The sequence below is a fragment of the Aristolochia californica genome, unplaced genomic scaffold (genome assembly GCF_029961685.1).
Source record: "Aristolochia californica isolate CCGP_79_NKW_82.1479 unplaced genomic scaffold, dmAriCali1.0.hap1 SCAF_1, whole genome shotgun sequence".
In the NCBI taxonomy this organism is placed as follows: domain Eukaryota; kingdom Viridiplantae; phylum Streptophyta; class Magnoliopsida; order Piperales; family Aristolochiaceae; genus Aristolochia; species Aristolochia californica.
Genome location: NW_027181770.1, coordinates 7,975,847 through 8,001,490, shown reverse-complemented (window position 1 = coordinate 8,001,490; position 25,644 = coordinate 7,975,847). Strand labels below are relative to the sequence as shown.

Sequence of the window (25,644 nt, the reverse complement as noted above, 5' to 3'; positions counted from 1 at the left end):
TGTTATAGGTATGCTTCTTGATTTAAGCAAAACCTATATGAGTTTCTCCATATAGTCTTTACAGACGTTTGCCATTTACAAGAATGGGCATTTGATGATACATTCAACACCTCTCTCTCATTATAACATTTTCAGAAGAAACGGCGTTGAGGGCTTAAGAAAATCACCCCAGCCGACCAAAGCAGTAGACAATGAACAGAAAGATATCTATAGAGCTTTCGGAGCAATTGAAGAAAACGCACACCAGCTGTTGCCCCCAACAGTTGTTTTTGTTCATGATAGCAAAGAACAGTTAGACTCCACTCTCAAGAAGGCTTTGTGAACCATTAACGTTTCCCCATGCTCTCTCCTTCCACAGCCTCTCAACCTGATCAAAGCTCAACCCTTTAGTTTCAGGCACAAAGGCCACAACGAAAGCAAAGGCCAATACACCCACTCCGGCAAGTATCAGAAAAGTTGCAGCAGTCCCTACGGCTGCAGCTATTGACAAAAACGTTTGAGCCACAATAAGGTTCGAGATCCAATTCACTGTGGCAGACATACCCCCACAAACTCCACGGTATGCCTCTGGGTAAATCTCCGAGTTCACAGCCCAAGGGACAGGGCCCATGCCTGGTGAGAAAAATGCAATATATAAGGCTAAGCCCCCAACTGCAAACCACCCAAAAGCACCAGCCTTGCACTCGTCTTGGAGATCATGGGTACTACAAAGGCCAGACATAGTATTGAATGTTTGTAAGAAGAAAGCTCCAGAAAGGATGCCCAGAGATAGGATCACACCGGTTAGACTGGTCAGTGCCAAACGCCTCCTCCCAAAACGATCAATCAGGTAGATTCCGGCCACAGTTCCAGCTGCATTTATCGCGGCAACTATCAGGGAAAGGAGCAAGGCAAGCTGGTTGGAACTAAAACCAGCCATTTGTACAATGGTGGGGCTATAATACATGACTGTATTGATACCAGTGAACTGCTGAAACGCCTGCACAAACATGAAACAGTAAGAATAATCTTATGAACATTAGACAATCAACAGTCCATTTCCATCATCTTCCAAAATGACAACTAGATGTCCAATTAACGGAAGTTCCTTAAATTCATAAAAGAGACATAAAGCAGTCACAGGCTACCGACAGGGAGAAAAAGAGAAGAAAGAAAATTATTTGAACTTCTCATAAAATTCATCATATCTACAAACATCCTTCTTAATATGAAATTACCTGAAGTCCAGCTCCAGCCAAAAATGCAAGCCTTATTTCTTTGATCTTAAACACATCCCAAAATCTGAGTCTCTTCTTCGAATGGAACTCTTCCTCTGCAATGACAGAAAGTTGGTCTACCTCCTCTTCCAGACGGTCAGGCTCAAAGATCTTGGCAAGAACTGCAACAGCTTTGGACTTGTCACCCTACAAATGACATTCCTTTCTCGATATAAGAACGGGTTCATAGTGTTCATGATGTTGATAACACATTCTCCATTTTTGCCAGAGTAAAATTTTGCAAAATTGACCCAAAAATAATGACAACTTCATTTAGTGATTTGATTACATACTAAGCTCAACATATTCTAGGGCCAAGGACACAATTTCACTATAGTAACAGTGGATAGAAGAAATTGATAATAACATCTCAGTGAAAATTTGAAATTGTTTGCTTAAAAACATTTTACACCGAGCACAAACAGAGAGGAAGATAGTTGAAGGAGCACTACAGGAGCAGCTTAGCTTGATTGATGCGGATCCTTATAATGTAATGAGCAAGGTCCCTAATTTAATAAAATTAAATTGAATTCAAAAGGGGAAGAGAAGAATCCCACTTTCAAATAAAGCCAGCGAGGTGACTCAGGCAAGAACAGCATTAAACAGAACTGGATAACAGCTGGCACACCAGAAACTCCAAGCATCCAGCGCCATGTTCCAGGGACCTGTTCAAGTTATAAGTTAAATGTCTCACACCAAAAAAGGAAGGAAAAGAAATGAAGTAGAAGACCATAAATTCAGGTCATATCAAATGTCCTAACGTAAAATGAGTACGCTCTATCTCTATTTGTCAGGTGCTAGAATGAACCGGAAAAAATGCCTTCAGCAAGGGTATTCTAAATGCACCCATTGGATTATCCATGTAACACAACATGATAAGATTTTGAAAAGGGACGCGACTAATTGGGCTAAGGTTTCAGGCTTCTGCTTAACAAAGCTATAATAGCAGCAGTGAACATTTTAAACAACTAAAATATACAATTAATTCATGTTCAAGATCAAGGAAAACTACATGCAAATTCATAGGAATCTTAAGATTGATATCCCACGGGAAATAAGAAAGCTATTTTATCTATAAAGCTGTTTGATGAGAAAACAGCACCATAACTCAGAGACTTGTTTGATCATAACAAAATGTTGAAATGAAACCATCAACTATCACAACGACAAGTGAAAAATGTGAAATGACCCAAGCTTTTAGAAATTATTGAACTGCACATACTTTCATTTATATAATTAGATCCCTTTCCACGAACATGGAAACCGAAATGTCAGACAGACGTACTAAACCTGTTATGAAATGTTTAAATAACATCTTTTTCTCTTCCTCTCTCCCCACCCCCTTTCTATCTCTCAAGGCTTTTAGACAACCACAGCATAAGCTGGGAGCAGAGAGAGAAAGCTGACCTCTGTGAAGGCAAGATTTACAAGGTAGGAAAGAAACTGTCCACTAGTTATCATAAGCACATTTGTGCTCACAAGCCCTCCCCTTATTTCAGATGGAGATGCTTCAGCAATATATACAGGTGCTGTAACAGATGCGACCCCCACACCCAAGCCAATCAAGAGTCTTCCAAATATAAGAAAATATGGATCTGGGGCAACCGCCATGATAATAGACCCAACAGTGAAGACCACATCAGCAAGCATGGTGGCTTTTTTACGTCCATAAGCATCATTTAGCCAACCCCCCGCTGCAGCCCCAATAATAGCTCCCACCACAGCCATACTGACAATTGTTTCCTGCAAGTGCAAGGTTTGCATGCTTAATCTGTCACCCATGCGACCAAGTAATCGGAGATTCAGCAATATAGTGAAGTACCTGTAGGAACTCACTGTCATTAACCACCTTAAAGTCATCACGGATATACAAAAGTGCTCCAGATATGACACCTGAGAACAATAAATTCAACATATTAAACTGTCACGTACTCACCAATCAACTCAATCCAGGGAGAAATGAGGTTAGTAACACAATAAGCAGGAAAGAATAAAACTCTGCACATGCAAGAAGAGAGGAACAAGGAAGAACATTTGGATAAAAAAATGTACAAGAGACGTTTTATTTTTAAACATGAGAATCAGAAATTGGAGAAATTGTCAAATGAAATTTATTTAGACAAAAGAGTCATTACCTGTATCATACCCAAATAGCAAGCCACCTATCCCAGCAGTTAAAGTCAAGCCAAGGACGTAACGGTTGCTGAAGTATGTTAACTTTCTCTCAGGGCTAGCGTCCAACAACCCGGAGCTCCCGGGAACAGAGAGGATCGTCATTTTTTAGAAGCTCAATCACTTGCTGAAAAATCTTCAACGGGTGGGGGGGAGAGAGGGAACGTCCAAGGCAGCTTCCAAAAATTCTAAGAGATTCAAGAGCCCTAAAGACACAAAATCATCCAGTTACAAGAAGATGTTCTGGATTCTTGCAACCTCCGCTTCGGACTCCAATGGCTCTCTCAAATCATACCGAAATATATTCTCCGGGAAGAAAGCCTTCCGGTTTCAGTTCGAGCCTCCAATTCGTGAAGCAGAAATTCGACCAAAGTAATTGGATGAATCGAAAAAGATAACAGCCTCTCTGTAATTGCTTTCAGCAGAGAAGACCTCTCCGTAAGAAAGCTCAGCTTCAGACCATAGACAACGAGATTTTAATTACGAAACAAGAAGCAAGCGGAACCCAATTTTCTTAAACCAGTGGAATCAACACTACGAGCAGCAGAGACGACAATAAGAAAACCTACTTCAGTACGATTGAACCTTTAACTGAAGTATCCGACCAATTCCCGCAATGAAAAATGAAAGGCACAAAAATGAACGGGCGACTGAAATAGTGCAAATCTGGAAAACTTAGAGGAGACGAATTCTGATCAATTTGAAAAAAAATAGTTGTGACTAATGAAGCTGCGGAGGGAAATATAAAACAGAAAAAGACTTCTGCAGAAGACTGGAACGGTGTATTCTCAGAAATGCCAAAAGATAAAAGGTCCTGGTAGAGAAAATTTCAAGGCGGATAAGGACAGTGACCGACGAGGACGACGGCACGGATAATACCACAATGTACTAATCCCACAAGAAGACGGAAACCCAAAGTTATTTTAGTGAAAAGAGAAATCATAACATTTTTTGCAGCGAAAAAATGTGTTAATTCTTAACACCATTTCTGCAAAGCGAGAAATTTGATTGGAGTATGTGGAGGAGCGATGACTAATTCTTTGAACAAGGACAAGCGCGGGTCCTTTGTACTAAAATCTTTAAATATATTTAGAGAAATTGGATAGGACAAACAGAAGATAAGGATCAGGAGCATAGCCGAATAGTTTTTCTTTTTCTAATCTGCTTCGTGTTTGATGACTCCTGCTCGGCCTGAATAGCAAATTAGCGGCGTCTGGACCATACGCCGGAAAAGGTCATTTGACAATTTTCCTGCAATCGATTACTAGATTTCTTTACTAGATTAAAGAAATCATTAAACTTTTAATCACGAGCTTGATGAAGACACTACAATGTGCGAGCGTCCTGTGTAAAAACGTATCTTACTCCTAAACGAGAAATGAGATGGCCTAGTTGCCACTTGCCACAAGCTTCGCTCGTCAGAAGTCGACGTCGCCACCGATTCACAGTTGAGCGAAAGAGAACCAGATCGCATCCAAACAGGAAGACGTGTCCCCCGTTTACCCCGCTTCAGTAAGATGGATGTTGGATGTAGAAGAACCGACACCACTACGAGTCACACCAAGCACGGTCTGAACATCACCCTCAAATGATCTACGGGTAAAGAACGTGAATGGCGAGGGATTTTTCGTTGTCAATGTTATCTTGCGCTTTAACCCAATTGGCAAAAAGCGAACATAGGAAGATCACACGAAGGTAGTTTTCCAACCTGGCGAATGTGAGCCAATTCAACTCAGATTTTTTCAGATCTAGGTTGGGTGGGAGAGAAAGGGCCATTCTAGGGGTAACATCTAGTCGAACCAAGTTCGAACCTGTCTATGTTTAAACTAAACTTGATTTAAATATTTCAAACTCGAGCTCGAGCCCAGTACAACCTCGAGCCTAAAATTATAATCGAGATCAAGCCCAATAATTTTAACAGAGTTTGAACTTGAGTTTGAGTCGAGTTTGAACTCCAACCTACATTTAAAACTTTGCATAAAATGCATGTTAAATAAACTATATATAAATTATGCATAAATTTTACTTAAAGTTGGGTATAGCCTCTACATAAAATTGGACATGACCTCTGTACATAAACCATGCATAAAATTGTTCATAAATACTGCTTAATATTATACATAAACTTTATTCAATAATCAAACACAAAAAAAAAAAAATGAAATATCAATATCAATTTACAATCACCCAAATAAAAACTATAAATCCAATATAAATTTATAAACTCCAACTTTTTTTCTTCATGCTAGAAAACAATATACTAAGTCCCTGTTTGCATGAGTAAAATCTCCACCTATGACAAAAAAAAGAATAAAATTTATTATTGTCTGATAAAAAAAAATACTCTTCTACTACTAATTATTTAATGTAGTGAAAAAAATTAAAATTACCAATATGAGAAAAAGATAAAAATCAAGTAACTTGTAGCATTTTCTCCTTAGTCTTCTTCTCCAGCTATAATCATCAAACAAAATTTTAATAAAAAAAAAATTTACTCAAAAATATCATAATAAATAAATATTCAAAAGTAGTTCACCTTTTGATTTTTCTTGACACCGTGAAGAGCCTGAACCCAATCAACGCTTCAAATCAAAGTTTAAACTGTATTTGGTGTAAGGAAGAACGATATAGACCTATTACTCTACCACCAGCACTAAAGGTAGACTCTAAAGTTATTATAGATATGAGAATTAAAAGGATATCTGTTGCCATCTTGGATAATACTCGAAATTTTAAATTATTCATTTTCAACCATTCTAAAACATCAAAATCATATTGTAAAGTTTCCTCACAAATATACGCACCTTCTTCAAGATAATTTTCCAATCCTGACTTTGGTGAATTCACTACTTCCACTTGTTTCACATAAGTCATTAACTTTGACTAACTTGGACTCATACGACTTGTGGAAACACCCATGGAGCTAATATTTGAAGCAATCCCTTCATTACTAATCTCCACGTTATATATGGATACATATTCATCATAAATCTCTCATAAGCTCCGTAGAACTAAGTTTATATTCATTGTAGTTTCCTCCTCAGAATATATCTCAAGAAAACACATTTTGTTCAATCTTAATTTGACCTTTGGACCCAAAACTGAAGCAAAAGTCATCAACAAATTGCATTCACCCTAGTACTTCTCAAATTTCTTATTGATTCTACTAACCATTTTCCTAATGAAAATTCAAAACTTCTTTTACCCTATATAGTTCACTAAGGTACAAATTAAAAGTAGGATAATCACTCCCAAAAATTATATTAGTGACTACATTAAAAACTTTTAAAATCTCACACACCATTTCAACCTTTTTCCCATTTATCAAGACTTGGCAAACAATCATAAGTTAGTCTCTATCTTGAAATTTCGTAATTTATCTTTGAATTTTAATGCAGAAGACAACATGTCATAAGTGGAGTTGCAACGGGTTGGACAATCAATAACCAACATTTTTGCACCTAGTTGTAGTTACTGCACAATTTCAGAAAAAGTGCGAAGTCTAGCCTCAGACAAATTTATGAATTTGGCACTTCTACGCACATTCTTAATGATATCCTTAATTTGAACAAGACCATCTTAGACTAATGTTGTGCACCTAGCCAATACTACCAAAAAGATTGGCATATTAGGAGCGGAAGACATAGGTACGTAACCCAGGACCACAACATCACACCCATCCTTAAGAGTCGGCGACCACGACGGCTTAACACATAGTGTCGATGGACCTAGCCTAATCGGGAAACCCTACATTCTGGGGTTCGCGATCACCCGTCCGTTGGGAATCAAATTCGGGACGTAGCGCTAACTCTGATACCAAATGTTGTGCACCTAGTCAATACTACCCAAAAAATCGGCCTGTTAAGAGCGGAAGACATATGTACTTAACCTAAGACTACAACAACTAATAAGTTCATAATATGAGCACAACACGCACATGAAATAACTTTCTACCACAAACCAATTTCCTATTTCTTGAAAATTCATTTTTAAAAACTCTCACACAAACATCATATATGCAACATTATCAACTGAGCATACTAAATACTTTTATTTTGATTTCCTAATCTTTCAAATACTTCTAAATAAGATCTGTTATGTCAACACCACCACCATGAGAAAGAGGAACATGCATAAAACTCAAGACTCGTTTTTGTAGCTTCCAATTTCTATCAATAAAATGTCCAATAATAATCATGTATTCAATCTTTTGATTTTGGGACTTCCAAAGATCCATAGTAAAACTAATCTTGTTAATCTCTTTTAACAAAATTTTAAATTTCCTTTTCTCTGCCTCATACATCTCCATATACTATTTCTTAATGGTCTTACGAGATATTTTTCCTAATTCACATTTATCATCTTCATTACAAAATTAAATCCCTCCTCTTCTACTATCATTGATGGATGTTCATCTATAAAAATCCAATGAGCAATGTTTACTCTAATTCTAGTTTAATCATATTTGTCTCTAAAATCCATAAAAGGAAGGTCAGATGGACTTTGATCAACATTAGACCCCACTGGTTAAAAATTTATGAATTTTTGTTTTCGTATTGGCACTTTTCTATTAAGACAACGTTTCAAATGTCGACTCATATGTATTGTCATTTTCACTACTAATAATACTCATATTGGTTTTATAATGACTAATATCTATTATAAATATTATAAAATACGTATTGACAATCAACTAATATCTAAAAGTCTAATTAAGAAATGACTATAAACAACAATAAATTTATTTAAAATATATTGAGCATTACTAATCATTACTAATCAAACGAAACATGATCTTACAGAAATAGGAAGTAAAACTACATCTGACATATTATGCAATTTTAACAGTACACTATTAGCAGTATTTACACCAAGTTAATGTCACAAAACAAAAACAGAGAGAGAAAAAGGGGAGAGAGTACCTCTGTTCCGTCACTAACGCTCGGTTACAAAAATCGACGAAGATCGCAGAGATTGAGGAAGAAAAATCCAAACATCGTAGAAATAGAGGATGAAATCTAAAACCACCATTAAAACTAAAAAAAAGAAATTACAGTCCACAAAACAGAAACCGAGAGAGAGTACCTCTATTCTGCCACTTCCGTCGACGACGCTCAGTTACAAAAATCGATTGAGTGACGAAGATTAGAGAGATTGAGGAAGGAAAAATAAAACATCGTAGAAATAGAGGATGAAATCTAAAACCACCATTAAAACTAAAAAAACGCAATCACAGGGTCGGAAACCCTCGCTGAGAATTGAAATCTAAGATAATGTATGATGGAGACTGGAGAGAGGAAAGGTGTTATCATCGTTTTGTCGAACATCTTACGCGCCGCGGCAGCTCGCATGAACCTAGCTACTCTTTATAAGTGGCGGCACCAGGACCACATAGACAATAAGGATGTACAAACCACACACGCGGACATGCAGAGTTTCAGACACGAGGGTACACCGTATTCTGCTCCTCCGCTTCCTCTTTCTCTCACCCCGCAAAAGTCGCTATCTTGGAACTGAGAACTCGTTTGGGAAGGAGAGGCACTGGAGCTTATTCTAATATTCTCTACCAAAATAACGGAAAACGGTGCTCCCCCACTACTGAAATTGGCAAGTGGATAACGAATCAGCATTTGAGATTCTCCATAAGAAACAAGCACGATATTCAAATAATTTTTTTTAGTCTTTTGGATGGACGTGACAATGGTCTTCTGTCCATTCTCATGGAATTGGGCCCCTTAGGCCGTCTTCATGCTTGTCCATACTTCTCAAGATTTGTTTGGGGTCCAATGGGCCTTGATCTCATGGGTCTTAGTAAGAATTACCAATAGACTACTGCGTCCATTATTACATCATCGCATGCCATCCGACATATCGTATTTTGCAAGTCAAATACTTGTAAATCTAGTAGGAAGTCGAGCCAAGCTCGAAACTACATATGTTCTAGTTTGGCTTGATTTGAATACTTCAAACTCGAGTTTAAGCTCAAAAATTTTAACCGAGTTTGAGTCTGTTATATTTAAAACTTTGAAAATATAAAAAATTATAAAAATAAATAAAGAGAATATTGTGATGATTTTGGTACCATTGAAGAACAATGGAGTTCAAGATTTTGCAATGAAACATATTAATGTATAATAACCAGCTTAATAGACCTAAAAGAAAGAACAAACATCTCCACCAATAGTATTTATTTCATTGGCAAACAACAACATTAGATGTTGAGGGGTTGAACAATCGATCATCTTTGATGTTTGAGGTAAATAAGAACAACTATTAACCAACTAAAGGGTATTTTGTAAAAAAATATACTCTAACGAGTCGGCTCACGAGTTAACAATCCGAGTTTGAAAAATCTAGAGTTTGACTTGTTATATTTTATGAATCTTATTTCAAGTTTAAGCTCGAGTTGAGCTCAAGTAATAACTAAATTGAGCCGAGTTTAAACGGTTTGTAAACCGATTTGGCTTGGTGTGACCCCTAACCTGAACCACCCTTTGGTTATAGGTTTTACCGATTTACATACGTCTTAGCTACGATTGACCTTTTCATTCAAGGAACATCACCTCAAGGTGATCATTTTCAACAAGCTTCACTTCTTGCTTACGTCTTGTGGTTAACTCTTTCGCAACAAGACATAGTTATTTCACTATTCATTGATATCTACCGTTGAACATTTTCAATATAAATTATTCAAACATATAGCAAGTTTGCTTGCACTTATCTCATCTCTCGAATCCATTTAAAAACTCAACAAACACTTATCATATGAAAAAGTTACGCCTTTTCAAAGAATAATTTCTAAATTGAACCAAGCAAGCGAGTCACCATTACACTTTGGGGTTTTGTCCTTCCGGATCAATTTCACCAGCTACCCCATTGACATTCGGTCCTCAACTCCAGCCGTGATGGCACTAGGCGTGTCCCCTCATTTTTCGCGCTCTCCGCTTATCAGGACCACAATCAACGTAGTCCACTTGCAACCTTGGAGGATTTACGATATACAAAAGTGTGCCTGAACCTGAGGCAGCGTCGGGCGAGCTATGATGCCTCCGTTTTTAAAAGAAAAATTATTTCTCACCTCTCTCTCTCTCTCTCTCTCTCTCTCTCTCGGCGAGCTATGATGCCTCCGTTTTTAAAAGAAAAATTATTTCTCACCTCTCTCTCTCTCTCTCTCTCTCTCTCTCTCTCTCTCTCTCTCTCTCTCTCTCATTAGTCTTTGTACGTATTACGTATAAAAGCTAGATTCCTACCTTGTCTCAAAAACCAATACACAGCACCCGTTCCTCGGCTCCAACCCCCCCCCCCCCCCCCCTCCCTTCTGTTCCTTTTTCTGTTCGGTGTCACCTATTCTTCTCAATTCTTTTCGACGCTCATCGATCCGATCGCCTCTGCGCGATTTGCATCGGATTCTCGGCGCGGTTTTTGTGTATTTGGGCTCTGATTTCCTTTTTTTTTTTTCCTGTCCCGTAGTCGGAATTGTTTGAGGGATTTTAGGGTTTGGTTTGCCGGATGATGGATTCCGAGGACGACATGCACGATGCGAACGATGTGGAGTCTCTGGACGACTTCTACAGCGGCGAGACGGCGATGGATAGCGACGACGGTGATGAAAATTATGGCTTCATCGATAATGATTCTGATGGGTCAGACGACAGCACCTCCTACCGCCCTCACCGCCAGCAGGTGCTTTTCGGTTTTATTCCGTGGCAGTTTGCATCATTTCGTTGATGAGAGAAAAAATCGGTGTTTTATTTTTTATTTTGAAGGCAGCAAGCTGCCAGCTCCCGTTTTATCTCCTGCAAGACCCCCATCATCCTTTGTTTGCGATAATCTTGGTCTTCAATTGCGATTGGTGGAAAAAAAATTGAGATTGATGACAATGTTATCAAGTCTCTCTTTGGACGTTAAATGCTTCAGCCGTCGTCCATCGTTCGCTTTAAGGGTCCTTTTTTCGTTAACAATTGTAGATTTGATTTCTGTCATGATCAAGATTATGCGGTTGTATTTATGATTGTAATGTCCGGAGGTTATGGTTTGATGATAAATCGTCTTGGAAAGGTGTGAGGCGGTGTAGTGTGGTTGCTGCAACAACAGCATAACGTAATTTGTCACTCTTATTAGTTTGGCTTTTGAGAAGAGGGAGCAGCGGCATGATCATTTTTGCGGCTCCAATTCACTAATGAGTTTTCCTAAACATTTTGGGGGTCTTCGGACTATTCGACTGTGGAACTTCAAAAATACCTTTGGTGAAACATGGTTGGTTGATCATTAGAACGGAGTGCATATTTCTTTTTTAATTTTTTTATTGCCCTAGTAAACGATGTTATGCTACCTGCCACATTTTGATTCATTTGGCTGTTCTCTTCCTATTTCATCTTTTTTATGCTGATCGTTGTCCTCTTATAGCGTGTTTTAGTGCATATGCGATAAGTTAATCTTGCATTCTTCAAGAACTTGGTGGGGTAAAAAGTGGTTGGTAGGTCATTTATGAAAATTTATTCTAGTTAGTTTATTATTATTCTCCTTCGTTAAGTATAGTTGCTTGCACACTAGGATTTCTTAACTAGTTGTAAGATGGACAGTCTGGAACACCCTTAATAGTTTCATCTGACTTGTACTCTTCTCAGGAAATTTTAGAAGATTATAGTATTGTGTGCTTGGCACCATGGATATCCTATTGAACCTTATGTATTTGCAAAAAGTATTTAAGAAAAAAAGGTATGTGGCTCATGTAAACAAGCTGAATATGCTTTAGCCTTATGATAACATTCTTAACTGGTTGATCTTTGTTGGAGATTCTTCTCTTGGTCTCAAAGTGTACATTTGGGAAAAGTCAGTTATGGAGATCTAGTAATTCAATGTAGGAGTGAAGTCTCGTTTTTTCCATACCCGGCATCTAATGACACTGATTCAACCCGCATCCTCCCTTCAACAGGGAAAAACAAGTAGCATGGTCGCAAGTCTTGTTTGCGATAATATTTGAAAGGCAATTACCTGTATGAAGGTACTGGTCAGACTCTGTTGGGGACCCTAGAAGTGGGTAACACAAACATGAGTTCATTTTGATGTATTATGTTTAAGATAGCCATATATATATATATATATATATTTATTTATTTGAAAGGCAGTTGCTTGTGTGAAGGTACTGGTCAGAGGGCATCAGTCGGGGGATCCTCTGTTGACTTCTGTCCATTGGGGAACCTAGAAGTGGGTAACACAAACATGAATGCATTTTGATGTATTATGTTTAAGATAGCCATGATTGGTTTCCCCGGTTGTGGTCATGTTTCAAACAAGCATAAATACTTATCTTGTTTTTTTAATTTTTAAAACGACGGTGCTATTAAACATGCATGTATTTATTTATTTATTTATTTATTTTTGTGCTGGTTTATGTACTTTCTCACAGGTTTTACCTTTCTCCCTTGGAGTTTTCTTTATGAAATCCATATAAAAGGAATAAAAGAACATGGTGGATATGTCAAGTATGCAGATTTTCTTTTATACGTGCTTTACGTCAGAAAAATAAATTGTGCACCTGTCAATCTTCCAGCAAAATTACACAATCTTGAGTGATGCTGATATCCGAGAGCGCCAGGAGGAAGACATAACAATGATATCTACTGTCCTTTCAATTCCGAGAGTTTCAGCTAGTATCCTTCTACGGCACTATAATTGGTAATATTAATGTTTTAATGAAAAAAAGAATTTCTTAATAATTTAAGCTTATCTGTCATTCTCTAAATATGGACATCTGTATGCATCTTTATTTGCTTATATGAGATCTTGCTGATGTCCTAAGTGAGTATGGATATTACAGGAAGTCATGCAACTGATAATATATCCTTGTGATTCCTTCATGTATTTAATTTGTGTGACAGTTCTGGAATCTTAATGTGTCTCTTTATAATAACTTCTATTATTTTTAGCTATTTAATTATTGATCATTAATCTTTAAAAAAATTTATTGTCTATTTTATGTATTTAAGCAAGAGTTGGCTCATTGTAAATATGGATCATATTAGTCTTTTTGATTCCAATATTGAGTCCGGATGCAGTATTACCTTTCTTGAAGCAGTTGAGTTATCTGCTATATATATGGAAAAAAAAGGAGTATGGACCTCTTAGTTCATCTAAGTTAGGTGCACCAAATTTTAATTTAACCATCAAATTTGAATTGAATGACTCATTATTCTACACTTATTTTTTATCCCATGCATTCGTTTTATGATGTTTTTATTTTGTCATTTTAAATGATAAAATGGAGATAATGGTAAAGGGCTAAAAAGTTAAGTGCAGTTAAAGTTGGACTTCATACATATATCTATTTGTCTTATCTATAGTTATGCATGTGAATCAAACTGAAGTTGCAAAGGTTGCAATATTACATTCTGAAATGAGAGTTACTTCTATCTACTATGCAGGGATGTTAGCAAGGTGCATGATGCTTGGTTTGCTGATGAAGATAGGGTACGCAAGGCTGTTGGCTTGTTGGAGAAAGCAGTTCTTGATCCAATGCGGAATGCTACAGAAGTATGTATTTTTTATGTTCAAATTTGAGGTTGAATATGGCTACATGTTTGGTTGACCTTGAAAATTGTGTATTTCCTCCTGTAAATGTCTCTGCTATATTTACTTTTTCCCTATTTACTAATGATTTGTCTATGATTGCAGCTTACTTGTGGGATTTGTTTCGAGTCCTATCCTTGTGATAGGAGGCATGCTGCTGCTTGTGGTCATCCTTTTTGTACTTCTTGCTGGAGAGGTTTGTTAATTAATGCAATTTTTTTGGCGAATGAAAGCATTTTTTAATGGGTATAATGCGATCAAATATTTCAAGTTAAGGGCTGTGGCGTGTGGTGTGAGGCAGTTTCATCACCTCCTTCTAGATGATGATATGATGAACTATGGTAAATGAGATCCATTTATATGTTTGATGTGGGTACATCAAATTTCCAGGAAAACAGAAATGGAACTGCAGGAAACTCTTGTAGAAACATGAAAGTAACTTTATTTAGGTATTTTTAAGATGCAAAATAAGTCATATATAAAGCTTCTTAAAGGGAAACTCATCTGTAAGCAATTCGTGAGGTTCTTGGTAAGCTTAGATTAATTTTTGAAATTCATGCGGGTATTTTTTTAGACAAACAAACTTGTTGAACTGATGAATTGTTCTTAGGAGGGAGAATTAATTTTTAAGCAGTCTGTTCTAGCAGCCCCTGAGCTAAAACATATTTTCGTGGGTGTATGTTTGGTACATTGTGGTTCTTGTAAAATGTCTAAAATATATTTGTTAAGATTCTTCGAAAATTTTCTGTGGTTTTTCACAGTTTTTCACATATAAGCGTCTCAGTATGTCTTGCAGCTACTTCTTTTATCTCCTTCTCATGGTTACCAAAGAAAGAAAACTTCTTCTTTTAATGCAGTTCCAAAAACTTCCTGCCTGTTTAAATTAAGTGTTTGAGTTGCAATTTATTTGTCTCGTTCTGTTTTTAAAAAGTGTCTCATTGTCTTTCCATTTTTTGACAGATCAGGAAGGAATTTTCTTTCCTTAGTGTGTACATGGTAAAGGGTGGATTTTTTCCCCTCAAAATGAACATGGTCAAAAGTGGATTTTGGCTTGTATTTTCCCAAATAGTTTGGATAGCTTCATGTTTTGGCACCATATATTTTGAGAGTTTTTCTGCTTTCTGCACCTTTGATGTTTTAAGTTTTTCTCAAAAACTCCTACTTTTGTCATGTTTACACAGTTTTTTTTATTGAGTTTTTTATTAACTTCCATATTTTCTTTTGATACATCTGCAGTACTACCTTGTCTCTACATATAAGCAGCTTGTGGATGGAGTTTGATTAAAATATGTACTGTATCTTATTATTGATCCTTCAATTCTAATGACAGGTTATATTAGCACATCAATAAATGATGGTCCTGGATGCTTGATGTTGCGGTGTCCTGATCCCTCATGTGGAGCTGCTGTTGGTCAGGACATGATTAATGTTATTGCTTCTGAGGAGGACAGGCATAAGTATGCCCGATATCTCCTTAGATCTTATATTGAAGACAATAAGAAGGTATATCTGGCATTCAAACTAGTGGGATTTTATGTTTTCCGGAATGCTAAATCATGGTTCCTGTTTCTCATTTTCAAATATGCTGTCACTTGGATGTTTCAAGATGGGAAAAATCTGGAAGTAAGAAAACCATATGTGTATAAATACGTTGGAACTAGTTATTTTTTGGTTTTTTAGCGAGGTTGCAAATTCTGGGAGTAGGGATATTTAAATCTGAAGATTATTACAAGGCCAACATATCCCAGAGTCTTAGTGGGACTTATCTTTCTGTATACATGGTTCTTAGTAGCAACTAGATGCTGCATATCTGGAAAAAAAATTCTGAACAGTTGCTCAGTATTTCAGATTCTCTGCCTCCCTATCTGTAGGAAATGTGAAATTGAAAGCTCTCTTGAGTGTTTGACTCAGATATTTGGTCAGAACTGCGAAGCATGTTTTATTATTTTTTTGGAGTGAAGGTATCTTGCTGTATTTTTTTCTTTCATTGAAGGGGCAGTGAAACCTATCTGTTTTTCTTTCAGTTTTTTTTGTTGGTGGATGATATGACATTTCTTTTTTGTATGTTGATGCTTGAACTTGTAACTTGACTATTTCTTTTTACTTGTAGACAAAGTGGTGTCCAGCTCCAGGCTGTGAATATTCTGTTGATTATGTCATGGGTAGTGGAAACTATGACATCACCTGCAATTGTTCTTATAACTTTTGTTGGAATGTAAGTAACCACCGGTAATAGATTTGCTGAGTAAAAAGTTATTGAGTTGATGGAGTGATGCATCTGGATGTTCTAATACATTGAGGTAAATCTGCAGTGTACAGAAGAAGCTCACCGTCCAGTTGATTGTGGCACTGTGGCCATGTGGATCTTGAAGAACAGCGCGGAGTCTGAAAACATGAACTGGTATGAATTCATAGAACATTGCAGTGTGCTCATTTATGTTCTTTTGGATCTCATTCTGAAAATCTGTAACTGGGGATTTTTAGTTTCTCAATTCTGATTTGAAATAATATGTTTATGGATGGTTGTTTCTGATTATTTAAGTTACTTCTCTTGATTATGTAATTTTAGAGAGTGCCTTGACCAGGATAGTTATCTGCTATTCCAAGCATCTCTACTGTTTTAATGAAGTACATTTGTTTACATACTTATTATGTATTTAACATATTGGTTGTTTAAATGGAAGAGTTAGGTTGTACTTCAAATCAGTTAGGTAAAGATAACTGTGTACTTCTATGCAACTGTGTCACTATTCAGCATTCGTATTTTTTTTTACCAGTTATGTAAGTTCTGTGTCTGGACAACTTTTTATGATTTAAATGTTTTTTTTATAACTTCTTTGGAAAAACTGATGAGCAATTAAATTCAGCCTTCTGATCCTTTACTCTCCTCTGTTAACTGGTTGAACTGCATAGCTATTGCAAGATTTATTTAGACGATCTCTAGGTTGTTAACTGCATGTGCTTACTCTTTCTTCTCTTCTGTTTTGTTTCATAATAATGTAATGTTTTTGCAATATTGCCAGGATATTGGCCAATTCCAAGCCTTGTCCAAAATGCAAGCGACCAATTGAGAAGAACCAAGGATGCATGCACATAACTTGCACTCCGCCTTGTAAATTTGAGTTCTGCTGGTAAACCATTCATATCTCTGTTGTGGATGGATATTAGAATAATTAACTGTCCTATTTGTTGTCTTGTTTTATTTTGCACGTGACATGTGTATCCGTCTTTCATATGCTATGCAGGCTGTGTCTAGGTGCATGGTCAGATCATGGTGAGAGGACTGGTGGCTTTTATGCCTGCAACCGCTATGAAACAGCGAAGCAGGAAGGGGTGGTATGTACATCTGTTTGTGCCTATTAGTCTGTTAGATACAGCATCTCTTTGGATTGGGTTGTAAAAGCACAACTGATTGTTTTTGAAAATAATACAGTATGATGAAGCTGAGAGGAGGAGGGAAATGGCAAAAAATTCTCTGGAGAGGTATACGCACTATTATGAGAGATGGGCGACAAATCAATCAGTATGTATTTTTCACCTTGTTGAAATTTAGACCCACATGTTTCATATTCTTGTTTTAATTTATGCCAGTGCTTAACACCCGAAGTCTTACCTTTTCTGTAGCTGTAATATTTTGGGTTACCTTTTCTAAATTTTTTATTGTTCACTATGTCACGCTTTCTCTTGCAATCACTATTCTTCAACTTAAGCTTTGTCCCTGTCACAGGTTTGTGTATGATTCACTTGTAACATTAAAACTCCACATTTTACTTGCTGAGCGATTGATGTGATATTTTCTTAATCACTTCACCAGAGAACTTTTATTGTGTGGTGATTAATTTTATTCTTTTTATTTCTAGTGCTTCTGAGAACAATTTTCTAATTATGTAGATATCTTAAGTTTGCTTATCAAGGTGAAAATTGTAGCTCAGATTAGAGCCATTAGCTACTACTGAATCTTGGTTGACATAGCAGAGTTGCTTCTTTAAGTTGTTTTCGTATGGATAGATTCTTGTACCGTTTTGCTTTTCCCAGTACAAGTAATTTGAGTCGGTTTATGTGAAGCTAATCGTGCTGTTAATTGATAGACATATGTTTCAGGGACTCGTATAAATTCCTAAAAGCAGACAATTTTTAAGTCTTCCTATAGTTTGTCATCTGAACTTCTATAAGTATACCTTGTCTGTGAACTATAAATTTATTATGATTTTTGGCAACTGTGCAGTCAAGGCAAAAGGCTCTTCAGGATCTACAGCAGATGCAAAGTGTGCAGGTATGTCATATCTCTGTCCAAAACTCTGCTGATTCTACCTGTATACTGCTTATAACTAAAGCACAAGTTTCTTTTCTCGACCTCCTATCTGCTATGGAAAGTCATAAGCATCCTCTCTAATGTGTGTGTGAAAGTAATTGTTTTAGTACACATCTATGAGCTGTCCTTAATTTTTTGTCTGGACAAGTAAAAACTTTTTGAATGGTCATATTAAAGTTGTTTAACTGTGGCAGTATGCTTTCTTTTAAGAAAGAACAATAGCAATATGCTTTGTTGTTCAGACATGCATGAACACATGTGCAGACACACACACTGACACACATGAACAAATGTTTGGTTGTTCTCTTAGTGGAAGGTGAGAAGGGGATCGGGGGATGGTTTCCATCATGAGTGGCAATATGCTACATAGGCAGTTATCTTGCTTTAAAAAGACCATCTTATGATGCTAGAGAGAAGCCATTATCTTAATTCTTGATTGCACTTTAAGGTAGAGTGAGAATATTTATGCATGTCCTAATTTTTACTGCTTCCTTGCATTCATTATGAATCAATAACTGCGGCTTTGCAGTTGGGGAAGCTGAGCGACAAATATATGCAGCCTGAATCCCAGTTGAAATTTATCACAGAGGCATGGTTGCAGGTCTCTATTTTTATCTTGAAAGCTTCTTTTCCTTTTAGTTCTGAAGTACTTCTCATGTGCCAAATTGAAAACAATGTACTTCTCAGATAGTAGAGTGTAGGCGAGTGCTGAAGTGGACCTATGCTTATGGTTACTATCTTCCTGAGCATGAACATGCAAAGAGACAGTTTTTTGAGTATTTGCAAGGTATCTTCTGGTCCACTATTGAACGCTCCAAAGTATGTTACTTAAGCTTAAATATTCTGCTTTTGTTGTGTTAAGGTGAGGCCGAGTCTGGGCTAGAGCGGCTTCATCAATGTGCTGAGAAGGAATTGCAGTGTTTTGTTGATGATGAGGGTTCACAGACCAAAGATTTCAATGAGTTTCGCACTAAGCTTGCTGGTCTGACCACGTAAGTTCAACTGGATCCTTTTCCTTTTTTAAATGTGATTAAAAAAATGTTAAAATCATTGTAAGCATTTTCATCACCAATTAGCAATTGCTTCATGGTGGTGAAACAAATGATATTCGAAAATCTGTATGTGTCAGTAACTTGGTAACACTCTGCTAGTTAATGGTGTTAAATCTTCCAGTTGGTATTAACCGTGGGTCGGGAACAGAGGGTTACAGCTTGGGTTAAAGCTTCAATCATCTATTATACTATGCATCTTTCTCTTCTTTCTTTTATCTTTTCTTACTTCTCTAGCAAAAGGCTTCCACCACTGTAGCTCCTAAGTGCCTGATACTAGCTACGTGGAGGATGATGAATGTAGTTCAATAATGTAGTTGTCACAAGCCTTCTGATGGTCTTTTTTCATTCCACTTGCTGATTGTTTACTATTATGTCATTTAAAATGCATTTGGTTTCTGAGATGGTGTATATGTAGCATTTTATTAAATTTCAACACAAGATATCAAAGTTGACCTGTACATGTTGGACTGGGACTATTTTAACAGAACTACATTGTCAAAGGTTTCTTTGACAAGAGGAGACAGAATAAACTAAGTGGAAGGCTTCTCAGTCACTTAGGCAGTAGGTTCTGCTTGTGGAAAATCAGATGTATTATAAAAATGAGCTCCAAGCATTGAGGCATGGCTTAAGATTTTTCAAAGAGCAACTTTCTGGTTGACTTCACATTGAAGGAGACTCCAGGAATGTTAGAGAAGGGGGGTAACCTTCTAATCCCTCATTGAATGGGGGCCACTGCTTGATGTTCCAGTGCAGCCTTCAAGTTTTTTAATGAAATGTGCCTTTTCTCAAAAAAGAAAGTGAAGAAGAAAAGAGGATATATCATGAAAATAGTGGCAGAGCAGATTTGTAAGGGCTTCTTTGGTGGGCACTTGCTTAAAATCTATTCAGTGAGGTCCAATGTTTTTTTTTTTTTTGTTGTTCCCTTGTGGTTTAGTTGAGTTTACATTGTGCTCTGGGCCAGTGAAAATCTTAGTTAGAAATCTGAGGGATTTTTTATTTTTTATTTTTTTAAGAGATCTGAGAGATCTAACCTTCTTGTGTTGGTCAAGTTTTCATGTTATTGTTTGTAAAGTAGTGTAGTTAATTGGTTGTTATTTCCTGATTCCTATCTTCTGTTATACTGCTTCTCTGTACCAGATGTTTTGTTGTGATGATGTGAAATTGCATGGTAGATCCACTTTACTGACTTGTCAATTGCTTCCTATCTAACATTTGCAAGATTGCTGATTTGTTTCTATTTATGGTTTAATTGTCAGTGTGACTCGAAATTACTTTGAGAACCTAGTGCGTGCTTTGGAGAATGGTTTGTCAGATGTGGATTCTCATGGCGCCTGCAGTAGGACAGTGAGCTCCAAGAGCCTCAGTGGGAGCAAGGGAGGTCGAGGTGGAAGAAGCAAGCCTGGTAGCTCCAAATCTAACGGTGGTTCCAGTCGTGGGGGTGGCTTAGATGCTTCAACCCATTGGTCTTGTGAACACTGCACTTATGCTAATGTTAAATCTGTCACTACATGTGAGATATGTCATCATCACCGATGATCGATGAGAAAGTATCTTTACAACATGGGTGCCTGACCAGAAGAAATGTTTTTTGCTGCCGGTGTCAATCATAACATTCTGTTAGTCTGCAGTTAAAAAAGATGTTCTTCAAGGCTGTGAAGGGGACCCCGAAATAAGTGGATCAGTCGCAGCATTGGATGCTAGTCTTTTGTGTGTTATAGAGGTAGCTTTATTTTTCCCAGTCTCTGTATATATGATGTCTCTGCTTGAAGTGGCTTTTGTTGTCGATAACATAGTGCAGCACAGAAAAAAAAAGTGCTCTTCTCTCTTCCATTTGTAGTTAATCCATGCAGACTCGTTTGGTCATTCTGTTGTGGCGTCTCCTAAGAAATACTGAAATTGTACACTCGTGCCTTGTTTAGCATATAATATATAGAAGAAAATGCTGGCAGAAAAAAAATGTAAAGGCAGGAAATAGATTAAAGATTTTGCTGTGTTTGCATTTTTGTTGCATTCAGGTGATTTAGCTCAAGTTGAACTGCCCAAATCAAACTGTTGAAAAGATGCTATTGACGTGTAGGACTTGGTGAGAAGCATGAGCAGAGACTAGGACACTTAAAAAATTTTTGGTGGACAAGTACTGAACCTGTTATAATACTATGAAAAAGATGTCACGCTGCAGTTGTTATATAAACTCGAAGTCAGCTCTTACTCATGTGGGATTATTCTCAACCCAAGGCAAAAAAGAGTACAGTTAACATCAATGTAGTTAAGCATGCAATCACGCACAGCTGGAATTTTTTATGGACTTGATTGTATTGCATCACGGGGTAGATCATGCGAGTTGTTGTTTCAACATCTTTAAAACATTGCGCAGTTCTATTCAAAACCAGTCTTAAGAAACTGCAATGTTAACGGGCTGCTTATTAGGTTCGATATGTGAAAGCTTAATTTGTAGCGACGTAGTGAAAATTTTCCTAGTTCTTGGTGGAGGCACCTTATCGAAGAAGTCAGCAAAAAATTTATAATCTTTCAATAATTTTGGACTCAAGAAGGATTAATTGCTGTCAAGTCCAGTTTTTCAGCAAATAACGTAAATGGACTCTATTCCATTGATTGAGTTTCCCCCTGTACTTTTTTCTAATAGACTAGAGTCTCCATTGTTTTAGATCTGACTCAGCAGTGAAGCCATTAAAATGCTGGTTTGATAGGATATTTCAGACCTCTCCAACTCGAATGCCTTTTATGGAATTGCTACTGCAACCAGTTGGATCACCCAACAGGAAGCCTGCAGTTCAGTACTTGCATATTACATATGATTTCAAACTAAAAGCAACCAAAAAGTCACCTGCAGCATCTGCCCTGAACAAATTGAGGAGATTACCAGCAACCTCTGCCTGCTAGAAGATCCATCAGCATCAGGGAAATATAACAAAGCAAAAACCATGTTTACTCATATTCCCTGTGGCACTGCAGTTTGAAAAATATGAGGCTGTTGTGTTTCTAGTGATTACAGATATCTGGATATAGCACAGCAAAAAGCCACAGCAATCCTATGGAAGAATCCTTTCCCATTTTTATCTACCACCGATACTTTCCTTCCTGAGGATACAATAACACTGAATACTAGGATTAGAATATGATATTTATACTCTAAGGATGCAATCCTACTCTCATTTTCATGCTTGAACCAAAATTTAGGAGGGAAAACTGTTTCATATTACGGAGTAACTCTCCTGCCCCATTGCAGATGAGTTTTATGATTGATTCTTCTGTTTTCAGTGTTGAATCCACCGAATTCATGACTACTTATAAAAAATAAAAAATTTAAAAAATAACAGAAGAGAATATAATAAATAAATAAATAAATTATTTTTTAATAATATCAGATATATTTTAACATTAAAAATCACTAATTTAATACAATAATAAGAATATAAATATAATAAATAAATAAATATATTAATTTATCAATAACATAATATTATTTTTACATATTATTAATTAATAATATATTGCCACAAAATGTAAAACCATTGGTTTAATTAATTATAACAATTGGATAATTAAACCAAAACAATTTATCAAATGTTTACTTCAACAATATTTTAATTATAACTATTAAATCACTAATTTAATATAATAATTAAAAAATGAATATACTGAATAAATAAAAAAATATGGATAATGAAGTTATGACACGGTTTAATTTTTCTTAACTTAAGAAAAATTAAACCAGCGTCGTCTTCCTCACGACGCCGATGACGGCGGGAGACAATGGCGGGCCAACAGGCAACAACGACGGAGGCGGCACTCCAACGGTATGCCAAGAGGGAGAAGAGAGGGAGGCCGAGAGGCACTGCGACAGACGCTCGGTCTCCCGTGCTTTGCGATGGCAGCTCGGGGATTGAGGCCGAGAGGGAGATGATAAAGGGAAAAAAATTTGGGGGAGAAAGGCCGAGAAGGGAGCGAAGACGAGGGGAAGAAGAGGGGGTGAAAAAATTCGTCGGGAGAGGAGGCCAAGGGAGAGGGAGAACAGAGGTAAATAAAAGAAATTTTTTCCTTCGGGGGGAGGGAGAAACATGTCCCATGCGCAATTCATGTGGATGATTCGTTAAATAGGTATGAAACCTAATTCCCCCGTTTTTGCCTGAGTACATTACCTGACATGATTCAAATGAAAAAGAGATCATTTTGGACTAACTGCCTAATCGAATGAATTGAGTAATGCGGGAGTAATTCATGTCTGACTCATTTTGGACTAACCCCCCCTTTTGAAAGAACAAACAGATAAATGCAAGAGGTCACAAGTTGTAATTTACTCTATTACAAAATCTGGCAGTCTCTTTTTATTTTCTCTACAACAACACAACTTATCAACTAATGATTGAAAATGGTAATAGAGAAATATGTGAAGCCAAATGTGTAGGTTTTAATGAAAAAATCTTTATTCTCCACGATTTGGAAACCAAGATTACGTCATATATTTATACATAAAATTGGAAACAAAAATTTGCTATTTCTGGCACTCATGATCTGGTAGTCATCTTCCTTCGGTTCCGGTAATGGAAGCCTGGTCTGCAGGCTTCTATTAAGATGGCATATCATTCACACACAGATTGGAACAAACTTGAAGTTTAGAGTGAAAAAATTCAAAAATAGGGCGTGGAATACTTTTGGTGAAAATATCGGCAACCTGTAGGTGAGATGATATATACTACGTGTGAAGTTTGTTAGCAACAATAAGTTCTTGAAGGAAATGATAATCTAATTCAACATGTTTGGCTCGCTTGTGAGAAACTAGATTGGAGCTGAGGAAGATTGCACTTTTGTTGTCACATAAGAGAAGATGTGGCTGTGGAATTGGAACATGTAGATCGCAAAGGAGATGCGTAAGCCAAATAAGTTTAGTTGCACTGCGCAAGAGCACGATACTCAGATTCACAGTTGGAACATGATGCCATAGGTTGCTTTTTAGCACTCTAAGAAATCAAATTGTCTCTAAGATAAATGAAGTAACTAGAGGTGGAACAACGAGTGTCAGGACATCTAACCCAGTCAGCATTAGAGTAAGCAACTAGAGTAAGCAACTACAGTAGCAGGAGTAACAAATGGGCAAAAGATAAGGCCAAAGTGAATGGTGTCTTTGACATAGAGAAGAATAAGCTTAACAAAAAGAAAATGATTTTTTGTGGGAGCATGCAAGAATTGGCTAACATACTTGACCGCATGGGTTATGTCAGGGTGAATGATGGTTAAGTATTAAAGGGTGCCAACGAGAGACCTGTAAAGAGTTGGATCCGAAAATAGAGAACCATCAACGGACTGATACTGTGAAATGACCATAGGCGTAGGAATAGGTTTGCTATCAAGTAGCTGAGCTCGAGTAAGAATATCTTGTGCATATTCGAGCTGACTGATAAATAATCCATCAATAGTTGGCAAAGCTTAAAGGCGAAGAAAGTAACTGAGTGGACGCAAATCTTTACTGGCAAACTCATAATTGAGCTCACTAGTGAACTTGGTTATAAGAGCTAATTTGTTGCCAGTAATAATGATGTCATCAACATAAAGGAGCAGATAGATAGTATCTGAGTGCTTATGAAAGACAAACAGAGAAGTGTCAGCACGATTGCAGAAGAATCCAAGTTGAGTGATAAAGGAGCTGAAGTGCTGGAACCAGGCACGAGGAGTTTGCATGAGACCATAGAGAACTTTCTGCAACTGATAAACATGATGAGGAAAACGAAGGTTAATGTACCCAGGAGGTTGTTCTATATAAACATTTTTAGCGAAAGTACCGTTGAGGAACTCATTCTTGATGTCAAGTTGGTGAAAAGGCCATTTTTCAGTCACAACAATAGAGAGCACAATTCGGACAGTGGTAGCCTTTACCACATGGCTAAAGGCATCAGTGTAGTCAAGACTAGGTACCTGAGTGTAGCCCATGGCAACAAGGTGTGCTTTGAGACACTCAATGGATCCATTAGATAGATATTTGGTCTGAAACACCCATTTGGAGCCCACAATGTTGGTGTTGGCAAGTTGAGGGACTAAAATCCAGGTTCAATTATTTTGTAAACCTTGAACTTCTTCATCCATGGCAGCAAGCCAAGTTGGATTCTTAGCGGCAAGTTTGAATCCTTTAGGCGCAGTAGAGACAACGAGAGCAAAGAGAAGTCCAAAAGATCCCACGATACCGAGGTTGGCCAGATGGCATGGTTTAAAAATACTAGTTTTACCTCGTGTAAGCATAGGGTAAAAACCCAATGGTAGTGTAGAAGCC

General features: G+C 37.2%; 2 protein-coding genes across 3 annotated transcripts; one reads left to right on the top strand and one right to left on the bottom strand.

The window, feature by feature from the left end:
• Window positions 1-185: 185 nt before the first annotated feature.
• LOC137958344 (inositol transporter 1-like) lies at window positions 186-4,188 on the bottom strand. Its single transcript, XM_068805312.1, has 6 exons — window positions 3,392-4,188; window positions 3,079-3,149; window positions 2,664-2,999; window positions 1,814-1,921; window positions 1,218-1,403; window positions 186-979 (listed from the first exon to the last, which is right to left on the bottom strand). Exons 1-6 carry the CDS (start codon window positions 3,531-3,533, stop codon window positions 293-295), a joined length of 1,530 nt encoding a protein of 509 aa, XP_068661413.1. The 5' UTR covers window positions 3,534-4,188; the 3' UTR covers window positions 186-292.
• Window positions 4,189-10,743: 6,555 nt separating this feature from the next.
• LOC137944536 (probable E3 ubiquitin-protein ligase ARI8) lies at window positions 10,744-21,202 on the top strand. 2 transcript variants are annotated; one of them, XM_068790222.1, is made up of 15 exons: window positions 10,744-11,111; window positions 12,982-13,106; window positions 13,853-13,961; window positions 14,103-14,193; window positions 15,328-15,500; window positions 16,108-16,212; window positions 16,310-16,398; window positions 17,021-17,128; window positions 17,243-17,333; window positions 17,431-17,520; window positions 18,223-18,270; window positions 18,839-18,910; window positions 18,997-19,096; window positions 19,172-19,301; window positions 20,618-21,202. In XM_068790222.1, exons 1-15 carry the CDS (start codon window positions 10,938-10,940, stop codon window positions 20,895-20,897), a joined length of 1,785 nt encoding a protein of 594 aa, XP_068646323.1. In that variant the 5' UTR covers window positions 10,744-10,937; the 3' UTR covers window positions 20,898-21,202. The 2 variants fall into 2 exon arrangements, with proteins under 2 accessions (XP_068646323.1, XP_068646329.1); XM_068790228.1 differs by lacking the exon at window positions 10,744-11,111 and adding an exon at window positions 11,129-11,684.
• Window positions 21,203-25,644: the final 4,442 nt, after the last annotated feature.

Bases quoted from the DNA above. Each gene is read 5' to 3' on its own strand.
- LOC137944536 (XM_068790222.1), top strand. From the start codon at position 10,938: ATGATGGATTCCGAGGACGACATGCACGATGCGAACGATGTGGAGTCT. The intron at 13,962-14,102 runs GTATGTATTTTT...CTATGATTGCAG, and splicing joins CAATGCGGAATGCTACAGAA to CTTACTTGTGGGATTTGTTT. The intron at 17,334-17,430 runs GTATGTACATCT...AAAATAATACAG, and splicing joins CAGCGAAGCAGGAAGGGGTG to TATGATGAAGCTGAGAGGAG.
- LOC137958344 (XM_068805312.1), bottom strand. From the start codon at position 3,533: ATGACGATCCTCTCTGTTCCCGGGAGCTCCGGGTTGTTGGACGCTAGC. The intron at 3,000-3,078 runs GTACTTCACTAT...TTGCACTTGCAG, and splicing joins ATGACAGTGAGTTCCTACAG to GAAACAATTGTCAGTATGGC. The intron at 1,404-1,813 runs GTGGGATTCTTC...TGTCATTTGTAG, and splicing joins CTCGCTGGCTTTATTTGAAA to GGTGACAAGTCCAAAGCTGT.